The 22,105-nt window shown below is 44.5% G+C and overlaps 1 protein-coding gene across 3 annotated transcripts in view; it reads left to right on the top strand.

The window, feature by feature from the left end:
- Window positions 1-9,204: 9,204 nt before the first annotated feature.
- Window positions 9,205-22,105, top strand: part of TAFII15 (TBP-associated factor II 15) — an 81,700-nt gene continuing 68,799 nt past the window's right edge. The window contains exons 1-2 of one of the 3 annotated variants that reach the window (XM_087388727.1): window positions 9,205-9,384; window positions 9,467-9,531. In XM_087388727.1, coding sequence (XP_087244853.1) covers window positions 9,313-9,384; window positions 9,467-9,531 — 137 coding nt within the window. In that variant the 5' untranslated portion in view covers window positions 9,205-9,312. The remainder of the gene's footprint in view (window positions 9,385-9,466; window positions 9,532-22,105) is intronic. The other 2 variants (XM_087388726.1, XM_087388728.1) reach the window with 2 other exon arrangements.

Genomic DNA, 22,105 nt, shown 5'->3' with positions numbered 1-22,105 from the left:
AGTAGAAAATACCAGAATCTGCTTAATCTGAATAACATGCCTTATATGGCTTACAGATGTTCACTAGAGTTAAATGCATGCATTGTATTGAGTAGATTTATGCTCTCTATGTAAAATGTGGTGGTAAAGTCACCTGGAAATTGCTTAATAAATATGGGTGTTCATAGGACTTGAATGCAGTTAGTGGGATCACATGTCAGGTAATGTTGTTAGGAAAGGCATGCTTAAGAGAGATAAGTTATGTACTTAATGCGAATTTGAAGCTGAATAAATGAATTGTATTAAGTGATTCATGTGGCGTAAGATCACATGTCAGGTAATGTTGTTAGGAAAGGCATGCTTAAGAGAGATAAGTTATGTACTTAATGCGAATTTGAAGCTGAATAAATGAATTGTATTAAGTGATTCATGTGGCGTAAGATTGTGGTGCAAAGTCACAAGCTGAATAAATGAATTGTATTAAGTGATTCATGCGGCGCAAGATTGTGGTGCAAAGTCACAAGCCAATTGCTTAATAAGTATGGGTGTGGTGTAGATACAGGACTTGAATGTGCACTGTATTGTACTAAAGTTGGGTTTAGACGGGGTGAAGGCCATCCTCCCAAAGGTGGCTTGGACGCTGTTTTGCCATGTTCTGACAGGGGGGCTAGAGAAATTGCTAGAGATATGCTCTTTGATGATCATTTATCAATTTGGGATTGACATACTAAACAGCTTCAAGAGGAAAAGGGGGGGGGGGGGCGTATATAAAAATTAAGGTAAGGGGTTGTATATAGTAATGAAGGTACGGCCTTGTATGTCCAATGTGCACAGTGGAGAAGTGGAAGCCGTGGTGGGAGGTGATTAGAAAAAAAATCGAACAGAGTGTGGCGGGTCGTAGAGTGTGGAGGTGCAATTAGCAAGAAGAGGAGTGAAGATGCATGGATGTTATAGTAAAGTGGAGGGGACATGATGGAAGGAGTAATACACACCTGTGAGTCCATGATGGAGTGTGACGTTTGGAGAGCAGGCGTTCGAACAAGTCAGGGTGCATGGTACGAGGTAGGGCGTAGGTAGGTGTTGTGGCATTGTAGTAGTCGCTTCAGAACCTAACCTATGAAGGTTAAGGAATGCACGGGTGGGGGAGTAAAGTCAGCATGGGCAATCAGCAATTGAAGAAGATGGAGCTAGGGGGCAACAGGAGGACTTGGAGCATGTGAGGGAGGGGGAGACGAGGGTAGTTGGGAGGGTCGGGTAGGAGAGGAGAGAGTTTGAGCTTGGGAGTTATGAAAAAAAAACCTTAAAAAATTAGGGTTGGGGGAAAACTGATTTATAGGAAATAAATTTTAAAAATAAAGAAACCACAAGGAGGGAAATATTTAAAAATAATGCTTAATTAATGAGAAAATTGGGGGAAAGGGAAAATAAAAATTGGGATTACGGGAGGTAGGGGAGAAAAGGGGGAAATTTAAGAGATCAAAAGACCCAAGGAAGGAGACATTAAAAATTTGTTTAAAATAGTGAGAAAAGGGATATAAATAGAAATTAGGTTATATAAAATTTAAGGTAAGGGGTTGTATATAGAAATGAAGGTATGGCCTTGTATGTCCAATGTGCACAGTGGAGAAATGGAAGCCGTGGCGGGAAAAAAAATCGAACAGTGTGGCGGGTCGTAGAGTGTGGAGGCGCAATTAGCAAGAAGAGGAGTGAAGATGCATGCATGTTATAGTAAAGTGGAGAGGACATGATGGAAGGAGTAACACACACCTGTGAGTCCATGATGGAGAGTGTAACGTTTGGAGAGCAAGTGTTCGATCAAGTCAGGGTCCATGGTACGAGGTAGGGCGTAGGTAGGTGTTGTGGCACTGCAGCAGTCACTTCAGAACCTCTGAAGGTTAAGGAATGCACGGGTGGGGGAGTAATGTCAGCATGGGCAATTAGCAATTGAAGAAGATGGAGCTAGGAGGCAAACTGAGTGGAGGTCTTGGGCAGTGGGTATTGTGTTGTAGGAGGACTTGGAGCACGTGAGGGAGGGGGAGACGAGGGTAGTTGGGAGGGTCGGGTAGGAGAGGAGAAAGAGTTTGAGGTGCAAAGTGCGCCTTAAGGCTTGGACAAAGGCGTATCTGGCGGTGCAATGTGCGCATCGAGATGTGGATAGTGGTGCAGATAGCGGTAGGCTACATGGGGTTTGGGTGGGGGGGTGTTAATAATGAAGGTCTATTTTTAAAGGGGATAAAAAACAAGGGAAATTTTATTTTTGGAGGAAAATTGGGAAAATAAAATGGATTAAATAGTAAAGGAAAAAAGGTTTAAAGGATTTAAACGTAAATTAAATACAATAATTTAGTTATTTTTTGGAAAAAAATGATGAGCTTGGGAAATATGAAAAAAAAAACTTAAAAAATTAGGGTTGGGGGAAAATTGATTTATAGGAAATAAAATTAAAAATAAAGAAACCACAAGGAGGGAAATATTTAAAAATAATGTTTAATTAATGAGAAAATTGGGGGAAAGGGAAAATAGAAATTGGGATTACAGGAGGTAGGTGTGAAGGGGGGGGGGGGGGGGGAGAAAAGGGGGAAATTTAAGAGATTAAAAGATCCAAGGAAGGGGACATTAAAATTTTGTTTAAAATAGTGAGAAAAGGGATATAAATAGAAATTGGGATAATTCAAGGGAAGTAGGTATGGAGGGGAGGAAAAGGGGGAGGGAGGGGGGGGGGGTGTTTAAGGTGGGAAGAGAAAAGGAACCAGGGATTAATCAAAGGAGAGGAAGGGGTAGGAAGTGTGTGTGTGTGTGTGTGTGTGTGTGTGAGAGAGAGAGAGAGAGAGAGAGAGATAGGAGAGATAGGAGAGAAATTTCCCCAAAAAAACTGTTTGTGTTCATTTAATTATGTAATTATGTATATATGATTATTTATTTATTTGTGCATGTGCACGTGCATAGACACACACAGAGACACTTTCTACCCCTTCTTCCTCTTTTATCTCCCCCCCCCCCTAATTTAAGCGTCCCTACTTCACTTAATTTTCCCTTTTTCTTCTTATTTCCCTCATTTTTTGTCTCCTTATTTCCTTATCTTTTCCCTTAATATTTTCCTTTTGTCCTATTTTTTTACTCTTTCTTAATTTCCTTTATTAATCTTCGGTTTTTTCCTTTTTTCCAATTTTCCCCTTTATTTCCATAATCTCCATTATTAATTTTTTACTTTTCACTTTTTTTATCCTTTTTAATTTTCTTTTTTCTTTAACTTTTTTCTTTAATTTTTTCTCTTCTAATTATCCTTAAATTTTCTTTATTTGCCTAAAATTACCCTTATTTTTCCTTTAAATTTTCCAATTTTCTTTCCTCATAAAATTTCCTTTTTTCCACTTAGAATCTCTTTTACAAGTTTCTTATATTTTAAATTTTATTGCTTTCCTCTCACCTTAATTTTCCTAAAGCGTTCTTGAGTCCTTTTATTTTTATCACTCTGCTAAAGGTCCCTTTATTAATTTAAACCAAAACTTAGTAACAATAGTCCTAATTTCACCCCCCTCGCACACCCACACGTGGCCCCCGATTCCCCCACTGTGATTTGTGCTGACCCGACTGCTAATACAGGTACATTGCGTGCTGCACATGCCTTTCTAACTCCCTCGTTCTTCCCAACTTCCCACCTTCCCGACTCTCCATTCCTCGACTACCCTTCTCCCTTGACTATATAAGGCCTAACTACCAACTAGCTCTACCCACTACAACCTCTCTAACCTTTCACTCTACTCCCCTTGTGGTTTCCTAAGTTGCCCTCCCCTCATTTCATGTTGTGCACTACCCACTCTGTCACATCCATCGAGCCCCAAGCACTCTTTCTACACTAGTGTTTGGTTTCGGGGAATTCCCCAGCCCATGCGAGTGACACCCAGTTCCCCCTTCATCATTGCCTACGCCTCCTTCCAATGTAGACTGTGCCTGACTCTGTGCACCCTGTCCTTCCAATAGTATGCAGACTCTCCTCTTCAATAAAAGTGGCGCTTGCCAGGACTTCTCCTAGCTCAAATTTTTTTGCAAAAACATTTTGTCCTATCTCATCAAAACTCTTACGCACTTCTTTTACATCATTTAAGTAGGTGTTTTACCTACTTACTCAAACTCATCTTCAACTCTATAAAATGTTGTCTCTTTTCTTTTGTCCTCCATCTTTCGTTATTTCACTATGTAAAAGGTGGTTTTTGTCTTGTCTTCCACACACGTCCTTTCCCCTGCAACTCTGGACAGTTGCATATAGTACACTTAAGTTATTAAGGTCTTTTTTGGCTTCTTGACTCCTTTCATTAAACTTGTTTTACCTATCTTTTACATTAATTATGTTACTAATCCTCTTCTTGTCTTTTCAAAAGCATTCATGGGATGCTACACTCCAGTCCAAGTCTCTCAACAGCCCACTCGCGACTCCTCCTGCCTCCCAAGTGGTACTCTCATGTTCCAGCAACCTGAGTTCTTTTTATGAGATCTCGAAGCCCTTTTTAAAAACGTGCCACTACTCGTTAAATCTCTCTCCCTTAATGATTGGATCAAACTTCTTAAATTTTCGCATAGCAAAAGTGATGGCACCCTCGCCAGACTTGAAAGAGTTGCCTCAAACCTTGCTGCTATTAATCTCAATGATACCAGTACCTTGAATGAGTATCATACTATCAACCCAACCTTGCCAAACAACATCCTTGTTTTGAACGGTGCCTTTCCCCTCCCCATCACTGCTAGTTTAGCTCCTTCCAATACTAGTTTTCATTGCTTTATTAACCTTGATCTCTTATCCCCTGAAGACAAAGCTTCCTTCAAAACCCTTCTCCCAATCTCTCTCACAATCGCCTAATCCTCTTGACAGAATAGAACTCAAGGATGTCGCTTCTTGTGTGCCCCTTCTTCCTCCCAAACACATCAAAATGAGAGTTCCTTTTGTCGATCATAGGATTTGGTGTCTTGATAACCTTAGCTCTCTAGCACCCTTTTCCATTCCGTTCCTTGCCTTCATCTACAACCTCTCATCTAAAGAGGTTGATCAATGCAAGGAAGACACCTATGAAGGACGTCAACATCTTAACTCAAACTACTTCTTTAACACCCACTTTTTCCTAAACTCTATTGACCATTCTAAATGTGGCCTCACCAAAGAATGTTCTTTCGCTCAAAAGGTGCTAATCGGAATGACCATAGCTCTTCAAATAAAAATGACAATTATTATGTCAATAATTATTGGAACGTCTTTAGGCCGTATGTACAGTGTACCTACCTCATTAAGAAGATGAACTTGTCCTGACATTCTCCACACTTTCGACTCATTCTCCTTTAGTTGGAAGTACACTCCACCCCTCAAATCCTTGCTTTACAAACCCAAACTCACCTTTTTAGCTAATTCCTTTAACTCCACCTATCACTATAACTCACTCAAGAGATTTATTCCTTTTTTCAAACTTTTCAATGATTAGTTGCATATTTGCACCTCTGACCCCAAATTCTTTCATCATCCCTTTCTTTTTTCTCACATTCGTTTTGGCCTTAATCACATTCCTATCACCTCAATTTGGATTAGATTACTTACGAATCAACACTCTCCCACCTTTTTTGGAAAAGGATTTTTTTTCATTTACCCGACGTTAAAATCCAACAATGCATTCTAGAAAACAAAACTCTTCTTGATGAGATAACATGGCTTTCAAACCATGTTTTATCAATGGCTTAGACATCCCAAACACCCATTTTTCTTTGCAAATATTTAGTACAAAATCTCACTCTGGTTAGAATAAACTCACTCGAGTTTCTATCCCAAACTGCAGCCCCTTCTATCGCCCTAAAATCCATTTCAAGCATGCTTGATTCCCTTAGGCTTCCTCACAATTCTAGTAACCTCCCTTCTCTCATGTGTGCTTATGAAGCACACAAACACGGTTTTCATTGGCTTACCAATGCACAAAATTGTATCTTCTCCTCTCTCATTGACCTTATTGCTTCCATACTCAAGGAGCTTAAAAATGTCATCTCCATTCAAGGAGATCAACTCCCTGCCACTTATACAAATTTCCTTAATGCTAATACAATATTCTATGGGGCATCGATTCAAAACTATAGTTCCTCATTGTTAATCTACCAAAGAGATCCACTCCCTCTACTCTACTGATATTGCAAACTATTATGAAGTCATTCCCCACCATGGCACCTTTAGTCTCATGGCTTCTCTCTCTTACTTTTGTAAGCTTGATACCAAGCTAGGTTTCAAGGGATTCTTCAAAACAAATGGTTGTTTCTATCTCACTAAATCAACAAAGGTTAAAACCCTCTACTGCTTCAATACCTTTCTCATTTACAACCACCTCCTACTTGACTCTTGTATCATTTAGGTTCGCCCATGTTGTTAGAACCAAACTAAATCCCTATGGGTTCCTCTTGCTCTCCTCTTTGGTGTCACCTTTATCTTACCTCGTTTGAATGCAAGTTCATAAAGAAACTAGCATGCCTTGATCGTTCCTACCTCCTCTCCCTCTTCCTTCATACCTTCAGATAAACTCCCTCCCTTCCTCCTTTCTCAACCTCCCAGGTCCCTCTTTAGCCCTCAGCATTCTTTCTGTTTCCTCTACTTCTAAATTCAACCCCCCTCCACCCAAAAGAAGACATAGTCCCCCCCCCCAAAAGACACCCCTAAATTCCATAAAAGTATCCCTTCTTCCCCACATAGTAATCCCTCTCTCACCTCCCATGTCAAAGATTCCCAACCAAGCTCGTTTGCCACATCGGCTCCCAAAAGAAAAACATCACATAGTGATGATACCTCACACTACTCCATCGACTGGAATAAAAAATGATCATCTCCGACTTGTTGGTTTTTGCAGATCACTCCCTCTAATGATCCTGAGGTACAAACCTTGTTTTTGCAAAATCATTTTGTCCTTTCTTACCAAAACTGTTATGTACTTCTTTTACATAATTTAAGTAGGTGTTTAACTTACTTACTCAAACTCTTCCTTAACTCTATAAAATGCTCTCTCTTTTCCTTTGTCCTCTATCTTTTGTCATTTCACTATACAAAATAGGTTTTCGTCTTATCTTCCACATACACACACACATGGCATAGAGAAAAAGGCATACACATGCATAAAACACATCTTGTAATGCCATATACTACCTTATAGATCCACATAGAGGATGTCCATCGCATAGAGCTCACCTTATGTTTAAGATTTGGACAAGAGGGAGAGTACCATTTTGATTCTAAAATAAGCCATACAAAATGGTGAAAAGATACTAATTTAAATTCAAATATGTATGAGACGTTAAAGGGATAGAAGATAATAGAGGCTATGAGATATAAGATCAAAACTAGAAGTGGTTGGGGGATAAGCTATGAGACATAGGATAGTGACTATATGTAAGATTGGAAGATGAAGGATGGGAGGAGAGGACTAAAGGCTTGAACTTGGAAAGCGGTGAAGTCTAGGAGAGGAATTTGAAATTTGATTGCTAGAGAAAAAAGCTAAAATAGCACCGTTAGAGGCCCAAATTATAGTTTCCATTTTCACTAGGAGAGAATGTAAAATTTAGTCAACGGAGACAAAAGCCAATATAACATTGCAAGAGGCTTGAAATAGTGTCATCAATTCTTAATATAATGATTTATTTATTTTTGATGATAGAGATGTTCCCACTAGCATTGATGCATCACGAGCCTTAAATAGCAATGCATGTAACGATGCTCCAACAAGCCACTTTGTAGCTTTTATTTTCAAATTTAAAAAGGAATCTTGTGAAAGAGCCGTGCTGTAATGTCAAAGAGTGACATCATTTAAAATAATATTAGTAAAAAACAACGAGATGCACATCTCTAATTATACTCAGTACATGTGTTGTGCCAAGATATGGCATTATGAGTAAGCTAGTGGGGTTTGCAATGAGGAAATTAATGGCTACACAATTGAAGGAAAAAGGAGCAATAAGCTATAGGCTATTGCATTTAATCTATAGACCTTACAAGTCCCAAGTATTCACTTTGAGGATGAAAAGCATGATGTAAAGGTAAATTAAGAGAATCCTACATCAAGCTTGCTCGCGAAGCCTCATACATGAAAAGTGTGATGAGATTAATATTTGAAAGTTGGTTTCAAGGCATTCACGTTAATTCATGTTATTACTATTGTAATAATGACTAACGATTATCAATGAGTTTCCACTAACTTTGCTTTTGAAATTGGACCGATACTCAATAACCACCATTGCACTTCTAGTGTAAACACTCCATGTTTGCATGAGCTGGAATGGGTAATGGGAATATTGCTATACCATCCCTTAGGAGGTCGATGAGCCTTTTACAAGCTTGCATCATCTTTCAATAGAACACAAAAACAAAATCCATACTTTTAAAATAACAATCGGATGAATGTATTAATGAACAAAAAGCAAATTCACATTTGAGATTTTCCCTACTTTATGCATAAGGAGAAGAGATTAAGCGCTTGATAGGCAAATCGTACTTAGGGTTAGTTAGAGTGGATGTGACATACACCTTGGTACCGTGGCTAAAGTGATGTACCTTCTAATTGGCGGAAGCTTGAGAGTTTTTGAGATTTGCATGAAGAAATTAGCATTGAATAATTGTCCACTCATTTTGGGGCACTATAGTGCTGGGTTTTCAAGTCGTTTGTCCTGTGGTTTGGGACAGCGTACCATATATGGGCTGATGAACGAGAGGTAACCCACCAAAAATCACATGTAACGTTGGAGAACTCTACAGGGTATTTAGGGCCTTAGCACATGGATGGGGCTAGCATGGGTTTAGGATGGGAATCTTTTTGTCATCATTACTCCCATCCTACACCAAGTGGTTTAGAATGGATTTAGAATGGGAGTAGCCACTTTTTCTCCCATCCTGAACCATGGCCTCTAGACCCTGGCAGCCAAAATGGGTTCCCCTTTTTTTAGGGATTCAAAAACATGGAAGGATGACATGTGTCCTTGTCTCCACAAGGTCCCCACCTCTTAAACACATGAAAAGATGCCATGTGTCCTCTTCCTCCTAAACCCATCCCTAGTTCTTTTTTTGTTAGCACATGGTGGGATGGTAATTAGATAGAAATATGCATGGGACCACCTTTTCCCATTCCCATGGTATTTCTTCCCATGTGCTAAGCCCCTTAGACTTAGCCCACCGTGGGTATGCCCACGGTTCATGGCAAGCAACATTAGCTGCACACTTCCAGCCCATGGTTCAGATGCATTCAATGCACCATGGGCAGACTAAGGCATGCATAGGTGGCACCGCAAGCACAAAGGGGTGGAATCCTTAGTGCACAGGACTAAGAGGATATGGAGTCAAAGCGGGACGACGATGCTCTGCTCATCGACTTCCTTTCGTCTGTCGGCGACTACACTCCCGTTGTATTGCATCTCTGCTTCTCCTCAATGCAATTCCAGTTCATCCATTCTGCCCAGCACGCTCACTTCATATTGTCTTCTTCAGATTCCTGACGAATTGGCTGAGTACTACCTCAGTAGAAGCGGTTTCCAGTGTCCTGACCTCAGGGTGTAAGTCAGTCTTTCTGTCTCCGACGATAATCGGCCTGCTTGCGTATCTTTGTAGAGCAGGCGAGGCGTTTCGAGTGCTCGGTGAGAAACTTGAAAGATTGCACGATCGTTATTGGGGCTGATCCTGTATATCACACGGAGAAGGGTGAAATGAATGCGATATTTTGGCGTCACTTTTTGTGTTTCCTTTCAGTTCACGTATCCAGAATTCAAATTGGGAATTTACAGAACTATTAAGACAGAGACGCTTTTGATGTCCTAATGTTTGGACTGTTACGTTAGCTGCATTCACTTCTAATCAGAGTAGTTAGCACGTCTCGGGCTTGAGTGTAGATTATACAGGGCGTGGCCCTTACAAGATAAAGCAACCGCTCTTTTGGATATAACCTAGACGTATAAGTGCTCGTACCCAAACTATGTGGGAGTTTTTGGAACTACCATCAAAGGGAACAATTGGATGCAAATGGATTCACAAGGGGAGATTAAAGCCATAGCCAACAGTGGAAATATGCAAGGACATACATGTTGCGAAATATTATGCGCAACAGTATGGCATAGTTTACAAAGGGCATCAAAATCTACTCCTATGTTCTTAGTCATCTTTACTATGGCTATAGTATCATGAAAGGAAGTGCTCATGGAAGATCTAAGCTTTTGGGAAAATTGACTTGTCATTCTCTTAAAGATGGCATGAGCTGATGGCTCACACTCTTAAGATCTAACTTTTGATCAGTTAGGACTATCCAAAATTTCACCTCCTCATGGTATAGGAAACGATCCTTAATGGCCATCTTGTTAATTGCCCTATAATCCTCACATTCACCATGAGCCATCTTCCTATGTTCTTAGTCATTTTTACTATAGTATCATGAAAGGAAGTGCTCGTGGAAGATCTATGCTTTTGGGAAAATTTGATTATCATTCTCTTAAAGATGGCATGAGCTGAATGTGTGCACTCTTAAGATCTAACTTTTGATCCCTTAGGACTATCCAAAATTTCACCTACTCATGGTATCGGAAACGATCCTTAATGATCATCTTGTTAATTGCCCTATAATCCTCACATTCTCCATGAGCCATCTTTTTTAAACGGATAACAACATTGGAGAATATAATGATGAGTTATGAAGTTGTATGCAATAACTTATGATCTTGTTGAGTCTTGAGGAGGTCTATTAGGTGGTGTACTACCAGGGATAAAGTCTATGGTTACTTTTGTGTAGGTCCTAACATGTTAAGTCCATGTAGAAACAGTTAGCACGTAGCCCTAGTATGGCCTTGTAGGCTAGTTTGGACTTAAGTCAACCCTTAGGTTGACTTCATTGGTCAACTTTTGGTTGACTTTAGGGCCACCACATGTACTTTCTTCATTATCCATTTGCAATGTGCTCTCAGTTCCTTCAGCTTGTTGTTTGCTCTCTTTCATTCCATCTCCATTCCATTGCTTCCCGCACCCAACGGTGGTATCAAAGCAGTATTCTTGACTCCTACTAGCTTCCCCTCAGCTCAGGCTGTTGGAAATGAAGGGATAGACCACACGAGAAAACCTCAGTCAGATGATAGAGTGTAGACAGCACATACAAGAGAGAGAATATGAGAACTCAGATATATTTCTCCACCAAATAGTAGCCAAGGCACAAGCTCAAGATGAGCACAAGAAACCAGCAAAGGGTTGGATATCTAGAAGGCTAAGAACTCTCATACTCCTCTTGCTCCAGGCTGCTGTGTTGCTTCAGTGACTGATGCAAAATGAGGAGGGGAGGGTGTTAAGCAACCTCAATCCCCAATTTAGGGGCAAACAAACCAGCAGCCAACAGGGCCATGCTGTCGGCCAGAATCAGGCCGACCCAGAACTGGCCGACCAGCCCACCGACCAGCTGGCCGACCTGTTGGCCAGCCCACCGACCAGTTGGCTGACTGCTTGGGTCAGGCGTATAAAAGACTACCTCTCCCCCTCATTCTCTGAGACAGGACCTGCAGCTGCTCTTCTCCTCTACCATCCTTTGCTGCAGCCCCTCCTACTCCAGATCTGCTCCTCTGCTCCAGTTCTGCCTGCTCCATCCTCTGCCCCTCTATTCATCTTCTCCAGATCTAGCCCTGGACCTCCAGCTGCTGCTCCAGATCTGCTCCTCATCACCTAGTGCAGCTCCAGCCCTTCATCATCTTCATCATCATCGAGCTACACGGAGGACTGCGTTTCGCTCCCTCTGCTGCTATCTTTTCTACAGTTTCTCTACATGGAATCATCTTTATGATTCACCTCAGCCACGGTCCTTGAGACACGACGGCTTGAGGTTCTTGTATTCAGTTTTTCATATTACCGACAGGCACTATGTTTTTTGAGTTCTGTTCTTCAGTTGTGTTTGAGTATTGTCTATTTTTGATCGCTCCACTGCAAACCCTATCGTTTCTCTATAGAGGGTGCTCTTTTATAGGCTCCAATGAGGGTAGATCAGGCAGACTAGGAAGGGGGCTGACCCTTGCCCTAGACCGACCACATTAAGGCCATTTGGCCGGGTAATAGGCCGACCGGGAAGCCCTATCAAAGGGGCTCCTAGCTGCCCTTATGTGCTGCTGCTTTGCAGCCTGCAAACCCTCCAGGGAGGCTCCTATGTTGCAGCCTTCCTCCCTCTACAAAACTGAGCTGAGAACCCCCCAGCCCCTATGATCATGCCCCTTTGTCCCACAAATCGGGGGCTCTTAGGTGGGTGCATTGATCTCTAACACTCCATCTCAATGACACAATTGTGGGCTGATCCCCATGCGTCAAATGAGGTGCTCCATTTGCTCCCGTGGGAGAGCCTTCATGAAGACATAAAAAATGTTGTCGGCTTTGGGATAGTACATCAGCTCCAAGACGTCGTCGATGATGAGCTCCCGTACGAAGTGGTGATGGAGTTTGATGTGCTCCGTCCGTGCATGAAATACTGGGTTCTTTCCATTGGCTATGCAACTCTAGTTGTCGGACATGACTACCGTCGCCGCTTCTTGAATCACGTCCATATCCTCAAGTATCCACCTGAGCCACAACATCTCGCATGCTGCAGTGCACGCAGCTTGGTACTCTACCTCTATAGAAGAAAGGGCAACTAAGGGTTGTTTCTTGCTTAGCCAGGAAATGGCCACTGATGCAAGCCAAACCATACCCTGAAGTCAAATGCCTGGTGTTGCTGTCACCTGCCCAATCTGAGTCACATAATTTGCCTAACTCAATCCCTTTGGTTCATGTATGTGCAAGTACTCTTCAGATACCTCAGCACTCGTAGACCTGCCTTCCATTGATTCTCCCTGGTTTTCGCAAAGAACTGACACAATAGCCCAACGACAAAGGAGATGTCCAGTGGTGTTGGTTAGATAAAGCAGTCTGGCCACCAACTAGCATCTACTAGATCGGAAGAGTCATGACTGCTCAGCTTCTGCCTGACCTCCATCAGTGTCACAGCATCCTTGCAATCCTCCATCTCAACCCAATTCAGTATCTCCTGACAGTATTTCTCATGCAAGATGAAGATGCTGTCCTTGTTCTGCTTGACCTCGATCCTAAGGAAGTAGTGGGGAGATCCCAAGTCTGTCATCTTGAAGTCCTTCATGAGCAGCTTCTTGACCTGAGAGATCTTCTTGGTATGGTCACCGGTAAGGATCAAATCATCCACGTATAGGATCAGAACCAGCCTTTGACCTCCCTCTGAAAAGAGATAGACGTTCGCATCTAATGGGCTTTGATTCAACCCGATCTTCGAGAAGAATACATTGATGCGCTGGTATCACGCTCTTTGGGCCTGTTTCAGCCGGTACCCCACCTTCTTTAGTTTGCATACATTTGACGTGAGATCACTTGCAGTTTCTCATCTTTCTCTCCTTTCTTGTTTGGTGTGTGTGAGGTTGGCTCTCTTTCTCTCTCTCTCTCTTCACTCCAGTTCATTTCCGCTGCACTTCTCATGGTATCAGAGCCACGGTTGGCTAGAGACCTGAGGTGTTGAGGGAGTTTTGAGCCAGCACAGAGAGAGGAGGTATAGGGCTGTTGTTCGGAGGTGTTTGTGAGGACGATTGTGTGAGGTGTGGATTGTCTGGGAGTCAAGGAAAATACGCAGACTTGAAGGGTGTTTTCAGATTCAAAAGGAGATTTTCTGAAGGGCTGGACAGCGAGGTGTAAAGGTCTTGTAGGCTCATAGCCTCTTCATCACCATATCCAGCTCCTTCTCCCCTTCTTTCCGTCCATCCCCTGCTCTCCTTCTATCCCATCCACCCTCTCTTCTCAGTTTCATTCCCTCATGGTGACTTTGTCTGAGATGGCAGAGGACAAGACAAAAATTCCAGTTTTGCCCACGTTCTTGATCAACCATCAGTTGGATGGGCTCAATTATAGAGTCTAGCTGGTTATGATGGAGTCTGTGTTACAATCATATGATCTGGCGGACTTCATTTTGGTGGGAGTTGCTAGGCCTGATCTCCTTTCGTCCAACCTTGGCATCCTGGAGCAGAAGGAGGCCGAGACCATGTCTTAGCTTTGGGACCGTGTCAATGCAAGGGTAAGGTCGTTCATATTCCTTAACTGGACTCCTTAGGTGATTAATCATGTGAAGCACATGATGGTGGCTAAGAGTATCTGGCGTTCTTGTATAATTGAACCTCTCCCATGAAGAGGGTTTCTTTGGAAATCCAAAAATCCAGATGCGATTGTTGGATCCCAAGAAGTCTTCATCGATGTGGGAGCACATCAACAAGTTACAGGAACTTCAGCAAGATACCCTCCAAGCAGGGAAGTAGATATCGTCCGAGGACATGGCCATAACTCTACTATCCCAGTTATCCTCTCAGTATGGAGCCTTCTTTTCGTCCTTGACAACAAGTGGAAGGATGAATGCATTGACCTGAGAGGAGTTGGTCCCGATGGTGCTTGACCAAGAGGAGAGATTTGTAGATCATACCTATGAGAGTCAACCTGAGGCTTTGGCAGCTGAGCAGAAAGGATGGAAGTAGTTGACAGCTGAAGAACGGGAAGCACTCAAGGCTTCACGTACTTGTAACCGATGTGGCCAGAAATGTCATTATTGGCGGCGGTGTCCTCAAAGGAACAGTGAGTAACCAATAGGCTGTGCTACCGCCGTTGCTACGACGTTTATTCCAGCCTTCTAGTAACACGTGGCAGGTTACTCGAAGGAACAGTGAGTATCCAGCAGTGGTTCTGGATCCGGACGGAGGATTGTGTGCTTGCCAGGCCCTTGTGGTTACTCACATATGTGTTTGCCAGGCCCTTGTGTTGTATCTAGTTACCTCTGAGGCTGATCAGCTTGTCAAGAGGGTGCACCAGGGTCATGCAGATGTACCAGGAGTAGACCAGGGCGGCTCAGATCCAGCTTACCTTGGTGTCTTGGAGGGCTTCTTGGGTGGCGCGATTCCTGTCCCTCTGATGTCAGCCTTGTATGGCCCTGTTTAGGGGTCCCTTTGGCCTGTTTGGATGCCACGGTGGCTGGTTTTGGAGGTGCCCTTGGTGGGCTAGGAGAGGGGGCCTAGCTCCTTGCCGCGGTTGGTCGGCCCCTAGGCTGGGGGGTTGGTCCTCTTGTACTACGAGTCTTCTAGAAGGGGGAGAGGCTATAGGTGCCCCCCCTCCATTGTTGTTTTCATCTCATTGTGGAGCAGTGTTGAGCATCTATAGCAGAGGTTTTCCCCCAGCAGTTGGTGGGGTTTTGGCTTGAGATCACTTGTAGTTCCTCTCATCTTTCTCTCCTTTCTTGTTTGCTGTGTGTGAGGTTGGCTCTCTCTCTCTCTCTTCACTCCCGTTCATTTCCGCTGCACTTCTCACACATATGCCCCTTTGTCCCGACTCCCCACAAATTAGGGGCTCACAGGTGGGTGCATTGATCTTTAACACATGCTCCATAGCCAGCAGCTCGTTTTTGGTGACAACAGCTTGTTTTTGTACTCCACTTGCAAATTCAGCTCTCCTTTCAACTTTACATAGTAACAATTGTTCCCAGGCCATTGCTGGTGATTTTCGCTGTCATTGCAGTTTGTATCTGCTGAGAACATCAGATTTGGAGCTCCAGCTAGTTAACTGTCGCCGAAAAGAAGCTTAGCTTGCAGTCTCTACTGAATTACAGTTATGGGATTGTTTTTTGACGTTTTAAGGTTCCATTTTGATTTTTTTGGGCTATTTTTGACCTATCCGTACATAGGTGATCTTGTTCCGCACTCGACTTGTCCATACAATCCATACGATTGTACGGATGGATCTCACATTTTTTTCCCAAAACTCTTTCTGTACTGATGAGAACATAAGTGTAGCTTTGCTTACTAAGTTCTTTTTCTTCTTTTCAAATTTTCTCATTTACTCATATGTTTGAAATTTCCTTTGTTCTTTTACTTGTTCTATAAAAAAACTTAATTTGTAAGATTGGATATATTCTTGTCTTATGAGGGTATCTATAAAATTCACTCGGTACTGCTGGCGCCTTGCTGCACGTACTGATTTTGACACATGGAAGTCCATACAACGCACATGGCAGCCATACAGTCAAGATTCTCTACCAGTTTACGGTTCCAACAACTTTTGCAGCAGTTGGCTTTGTTTTGGCTGACATTGGCCTGGAATTTCTGGCATCTGCAGTGACATTGGGCTTATTTGGTGAGATTTGGGGGAATTTTCAGATTTTCCCTCTTCAGAAATTGTGGCTTCTGCCAAACTAGTAGGACATTGTCCTCTCAATCTCACACACTCAGTTTGTAAGAATTTGGGGCTCTTGCAACGGCTCGCGTGCTTTGGGGCGTCCGTTTCAGGTTTATTGGATCAGGTTTGTGCATAAATTGGGACAGATTTATGCAACACTTTTACAGGACAGCCCTTTGTAGGGGGTGTTTATTTGCACAGATTTTTGCAGGACAATTTATTGGCTGGACACCTTGTTTTTAGGACAGCCTTTTGCGGTTTTGCTTAGTGTTTGAGCATCCCTTTGTGGCATTTACATTTGCAGAGCATTCTTGTTATTTTTGAGTTGACATTTGCCGATTTGCAGTCCACTGTTGAGCAGCCAGCTCATTGCATTGTACCCTTGAGGCTTGGACGAGTCATTTGGAATGCTTGCTGCTGAGGACAGACTCGATGGTACCAACTATCCCATGTGGTTGTACTTGGTGCGCCACCTGTTGATATCAAGGACTAAACTTGTCTCTCAACACAGGCATTTGCAGTTCCTGTAGCCACTACTACTTTCAATTTTCATTCATCTAACGACTGCTCCTGCAGTGCCTTCCACACCCGCACGGATTCGTTGGGATCAGCGAGATGCACAGACACTTGCAGTGATTGCTATGAATAGCAAAACGGAAGTTATACCTCACATTCGGTCTTGTAAGATAACCAAGGCCGCATGGGACACTTTGCCCAATCTTTATCAGATTGCCTATTTGCACTTGCAGTTGGATGGTGTAAAGATGAACCAAGGGGACAGCATGGATGCCTACCTCACAGAGATTAAGAATTTTAGAGAACAGCTTATTAATGTTAATGACACATGTCCCAAATTCACAGGTATGGCACTTGATGGGCTCCATGACTCATATTAGGGATTTGCTACAACATTGAGGCTAGTGGCCATGGGTAACCCCAGCCACTATTCTCTGGATCAGCTTGTTTCCCTAACCGTGTAGGAGGACCAGAGTTGTCAAAATAGGGCTGCTTCTACTCATGGAGATGAGGCCTTTGCCACCAATCATAGGGGTAAAGGCAAAGGGGAGCAAGCCCAAACCTTCATCTAGTATCTCATCATCTTCTTCTCCCACTGACTGGAAGAAGAAGCAGCGCTGTAATTATTGGAGGAAGCTTGGCCATGACATCTTTGAATGTTGGAAGCGCATAGCTTCGGAAAAAAAAACAGCAGCAAGGCCTTTCAATTGCAAATGCTCGTCTACCCATGGTCACTCTCATGAGGCAGCAAAGTTGGCTTAGGCTGAGTGGATATTAGTTGTGACCTACCACTACAATCTAGAGATGCATGCTTTAGCTTTATCTATCTTAGATTCTAAGTCAGGGTGGTATTTTGACAACGGTGCTTATAAGTACATTAGCTTTTGCAAATCTCTATTTCAGTCCTTGAGTGATGCTCCACATGGGGCCATTGTCACTTGTGCAACAATGCAGCTTACAAAACATGTATGTGAGGGTTGCTTATTGGGGAAAATGCATCAATGTCCATTTCCAAAAGATGGGACCCTTAGTGCATCTAGGAAGTTGCACCTAGTACTGTCACGGGGGCGTGAAATTCTAAGTACTTTAATGTATTACAAGACCGTGACAACTTTGGTTTTAAAAGTCCAAGCATGGGCTTAATAATGTGTAATTAAACGTGGCATGGTGCCTAGCACATAAGCGTAATTAATTCCTAGGCCCAAAGGCATTCCAGGGAATTAAAAGAGTGGTTGTTGGGAAATGATGATGTGGCATTTTTAATGGGTCCCCTAGAGGGCCATGTACCTTCAGTGGCCCCCCTAGAGTTCCAGGTGGCTCTAGTGCCTTCTACATGCTCCTTTGCCATTCCTGGACCTTCCTGGGCCTTCTAAACTTCACATGTGTGGTTTTCTCTCTCATCTTCTCCCTTTGTTGAGATTTTGGACTGGTTTTTCAGCCTCCTTCAGCTGAATTCCGTTTTTCTTCATAACTTCTCACCCGTTTGGATTCCTCGACTTCCGTTTGGCCCGATGGCTTTCCCTCTGCCTCCCCTTCATAGTGATATGCTTTTCCCTCAGTGCGTTTGGTAGAACGGGCAGAGCTGAGCACTTCTTTTGCTGGTCGAATTTGCAAAAGTGGCTTTTTCTGGACCTTTTTGCTTTCCTCTTTGGCTGAGAATGCAATTGGGCATTGGCTACTATGTCCTCTTGGCGGTGAGGGCTTGGTGAGTTGTGATTTTGCTGCTGCAATTTCTTTTTGCCATAAGCTATATGTTGGCCTCGTGTGCCACCTCTTTCTTGGCTCACAGGTCCCCAGGCAGTGCTACATGAGTCATTCTTTGGTTGGGTACTTTGCTGATTTTATTTTGGAGCTTTGAAAAGCTTTGTGAATGCCATCTGGAAACCACTCAAAAAGAGTGCAGCTGGGGTGCAGTGTGATTGCATCTGGACAGCCAATGGAATTGCACTCGGAAAAGAGAATGCCTTTGGGTTGAGCCTATGGATTAAGTGCACTTATGTGATGGTGTTCTATGCTTGAAAGCCTTGTGAAGGCTTAGTGAATTGGGGCTGCGTGCTCAGTTGCAGGGAAGGTCTCCTAGATGCAACTTGTAATCATTTCACTATGAAATATAAAGAAATATCGAAAGGGGCGCCACGGTGTTTGGGGCCAATCGGGTGCACTTGTCTATGTTTGTTGAGCAGGGGCATTCTAGCCTCCATCCCTTTTTCAGTGGTTTTGTTTGTGAACAAATGGGTAAATGCCAAATGGTGATCATGCAATGGTTAATGGTTGTGATATATGCTTTGTGAGCTGTAAATAAAAGGTTTAGTTCCACTGCCCTTTGAGTGATTAGAGGCTGGTTTCATTGGTTCCATTGCCAGGATACCACACACTCTTTCTCAAGAGGTGGGCCTCGGTAGTTTGGTGGAAGGATATCTTTGCTGCACTTTTTGACAGCTGAATATTACAACCATAAACATGGTGAGTACCCATGAGCAAGAGAGCTCCACAACTCCTCAAAGGAGAAGGCAGGCAAGCCTTAATGATCCAGCTAGTGTACAGCTGCAGGAAGCACAACAAATGCCTTTTAAGCAGGCCACACATGAAGCTACAACTGAGCTCAACGCCCCCCCGGCTGTGTTTTTCATCAGCAAGTGAGCTCTTGGTACAGCAGCCCATATGGGCTGCTGTAGCCCTGTCGTGGATCTGGCAGGCTCCAGCCTGTTTGGCTCGCTCGTTAGCATGACACAGTTCCAGGTAGCCGACCAGCTCGTATCCAAGGCTTGGAGGAGCTACAGGCTCCTCGCCTACTTGTTTGGTGGCCCAAGCCGCTAGTTGCTCTCCATGGTTGGCCCAAGCTGGTAGACGCGTGCAACAGCCAGCCCTTCGGTGGCAGTTCGGCTGCAAGGGTGTGGGATGGCCCCCTCTTGGGGTCTCTACTCCCTTGGGAAGGGGAGGGTGGATCACAGTTCCCCCTCCTTGCTGCCCCTACAACAGCACAAGCAAGTAGTGGCCCCCCTAGGGATCACTAGACCTGGTGGCAGCCTCACGCTAGGCTTCTGGACTCTGGATAGTATGGCTAGTCCGGACCGAGAGCTCGCACCTTAGATTCACTTCAGGAACAAGTAGTGGTTTTCCGGGTGACGGACACTTGAAGTTTCTGGGGAGGTGCTTTGCCCCGAGTTCAAGCTTTGGGGTTTTTACTTTTTTGGACTGCACGTGCAGTCTGACTAGCCTGCATTCCTCAGGCAAGCTGGTTTTTTGGTTTCTTCCTTCCCTCCATGTGGCAGCTGCGCGTTAGTGATTGTTTTTGGACAGTAATATCTTGACGGTGACCCCTTGGTCTTGCCAGAGGAGCTCTCATGGCAGCATCCTCGACTCCCAAATCTGTTAAGATTTGTCTCTCCCCCCTCAGACAAGAAAAAGGCTCAGCATGCAATGCAATCTCTTCAGGATAGAGCAGTGGTAGGACGGATTGTTGGGCTGACACCTTCGAGGAGGCAGATTCGAGAGTGGCTTCAGGCAAGTTTAGGTCTAGAGGGTGACCATATCCAAGAGGTGACTATCTATGGAAGGGGTGGCTTTCTCCTTCAGCTGAGCTGTCCAACCACCTCATAGGCCCTTGTGGAGTAGAGCTCGATTTTCCTGGGTCCACACTTGGTCTACCTTATCCGTTGGTATCACGTTTTCACGGTGGATGATATGGACACGACACACCATGTCCCTTGCTTCTTGGTGATGCTTCGATTCTTGGGGCTCCCGAAGGAGTACAAGTCCATTCTTCCTTCTATAGGAGGGGCTTTTGGTATAGTTTTGGAGAACCCTCTGGCCACAGGAGCTACAGTAGTAGCAGATGATGGGGTTCCCTGATTTAGGATAGTCTTGGAGAACACGGAGTTCTCCCGGAGGGATTGTTCTGGAGACCTTGGATGGGGGCTCACTTTGGCAGAGGTTGGAGATCTCTAGGCTCTTAGGGCAGTGCCTATGGTGCAGACAGCTGGGACACCTAGCCTGCGACTATCCTAGAGGGTAGACACAACATCTATCCCCTCCTTCACAGGTTTGACAGAGTCAACAGCAAGAGGCGTAGGAGGAGAGGTCCCAACAGTCTCCCAAACAGACCCAACAGTACCGTCAGACACCCTAGCTGACGCCCTCTGAGGGCAAGTGGATCCCGGTGAAAGGCAAGAAGAAGGTGAGCAAGTGGACTCGGAAGAAGCGGAGACAGCGAGCCAGAACCATGGTGAGGGAGCGGACAAAGCACGAGTTAGTAGCGGTTCCCTCGTGCACCGAGGCCACACCGCATTAGCAGGAATCGGATGTGCCGATCACAGAGGCTCCCCTTGAGAAACCCTCTCAGGAAAGGGAGGAGCGGTAGCGCTGGCAGGCCCCGACACAGTAGCGGGCACCCTCTTCTTCTTCGCTGAAGCCTTCACCCCTTGTCCTCCCCTCCCTCCGGATACCTCTGTTCCCTCCCCCCCCCCTCCACTCGCCCCCTTGGAGGTCATCGCTCTCCTCACCTACCCTCCCTCGTCCCCTCCCCCTGCTCCATTCGCTTTAGCAGAGCCATCTGCCCCTTCCTCCTCTCGAGCCCCTCCTGTCCCTCAACCCTCGGGCAAGGGCATCACCGCTCTCTAATTCAGTCCCTTCCTTGGAGGAGCAGGTTGGAGCCCTCCCTAAGAGCGGCATGGCCTCATGGCAGGAGTCAAGGGACAGCAGGTCCCCTTCTCGGGTTTCGGGCCCGAAGCTTTGGCCCGGACGTCCCTTACCAAGGGAGTTTTGGCGTTTGGGGCCATGGAATAACCTTGCCATTCCTGATGCCTATCATATGTCTCTTGAGCTGATAGTTCTCATTCTGCAGTCTCGAAAGGGGGCTGATTCACTGTAATCGGTTTTCGTACCCATCCGTTCTAGAGTTTGTCTCCACAGAATGATGGAGGAGCATGATATGTTTGATGACATGATAGAGGAGCAGTTATGCTGCATGATGGACAAGTGGAGGGGGCCGTATGGCTTGGGCCTGTGGCTCAACTATAGCTCATCAGCTTTCTTCCAGCTTGGTTCACTTTAGAGCAACCAGGCGCAGGTTTGGCAGTAGGAGTGATCTGATTGCCTCCCGAAGCGAAGATTCATCTGAGGCAGTAGTTCATAGAGTTGTTTGGTTCAAACTTGACTTTCATGATGTACTGGGTTCGGAAGGTGGGCGTCGAGTCGGTGGCCACTCTGGTTCATAGGCGCACGGACATAGATTACTCACCATCCAAGCCCCCATCGAAATTGCAAAAGTCCCGTTTCTTGGAGCAAGCTCCCACACATAGGCAGGCTTTGTTCTCTTCAACATCTTCCTCATGAGCTGGACCGTGGTGAGTTTGAACGTGCATGGGCTTCACGATCATGCATGTAGTCAGT

The sequence above is a fragment of the Dipteris shenzhenensis genome, chromosome 17 (assembly GCF_047967505.1).
Source record: "Dipteris shenzhenensis isolate YYH24624 ecotype China chromosome 17, Dip_SZ_1.0, whole genome shotgun sequence".
NCBI classification, from domain to species: Eukaryota; Viridiplantae; Streptophyta; class Polypodiopsida; order Gleicheniales; family Dipteridaceae; genus Dipteris; species Dipteris shenzhenensis.
The sequence above is the reverse complement of the archived record's forward strand: the minus strand, read 5'-3'. Positions and strand labels throughout refer to the sequence as shown.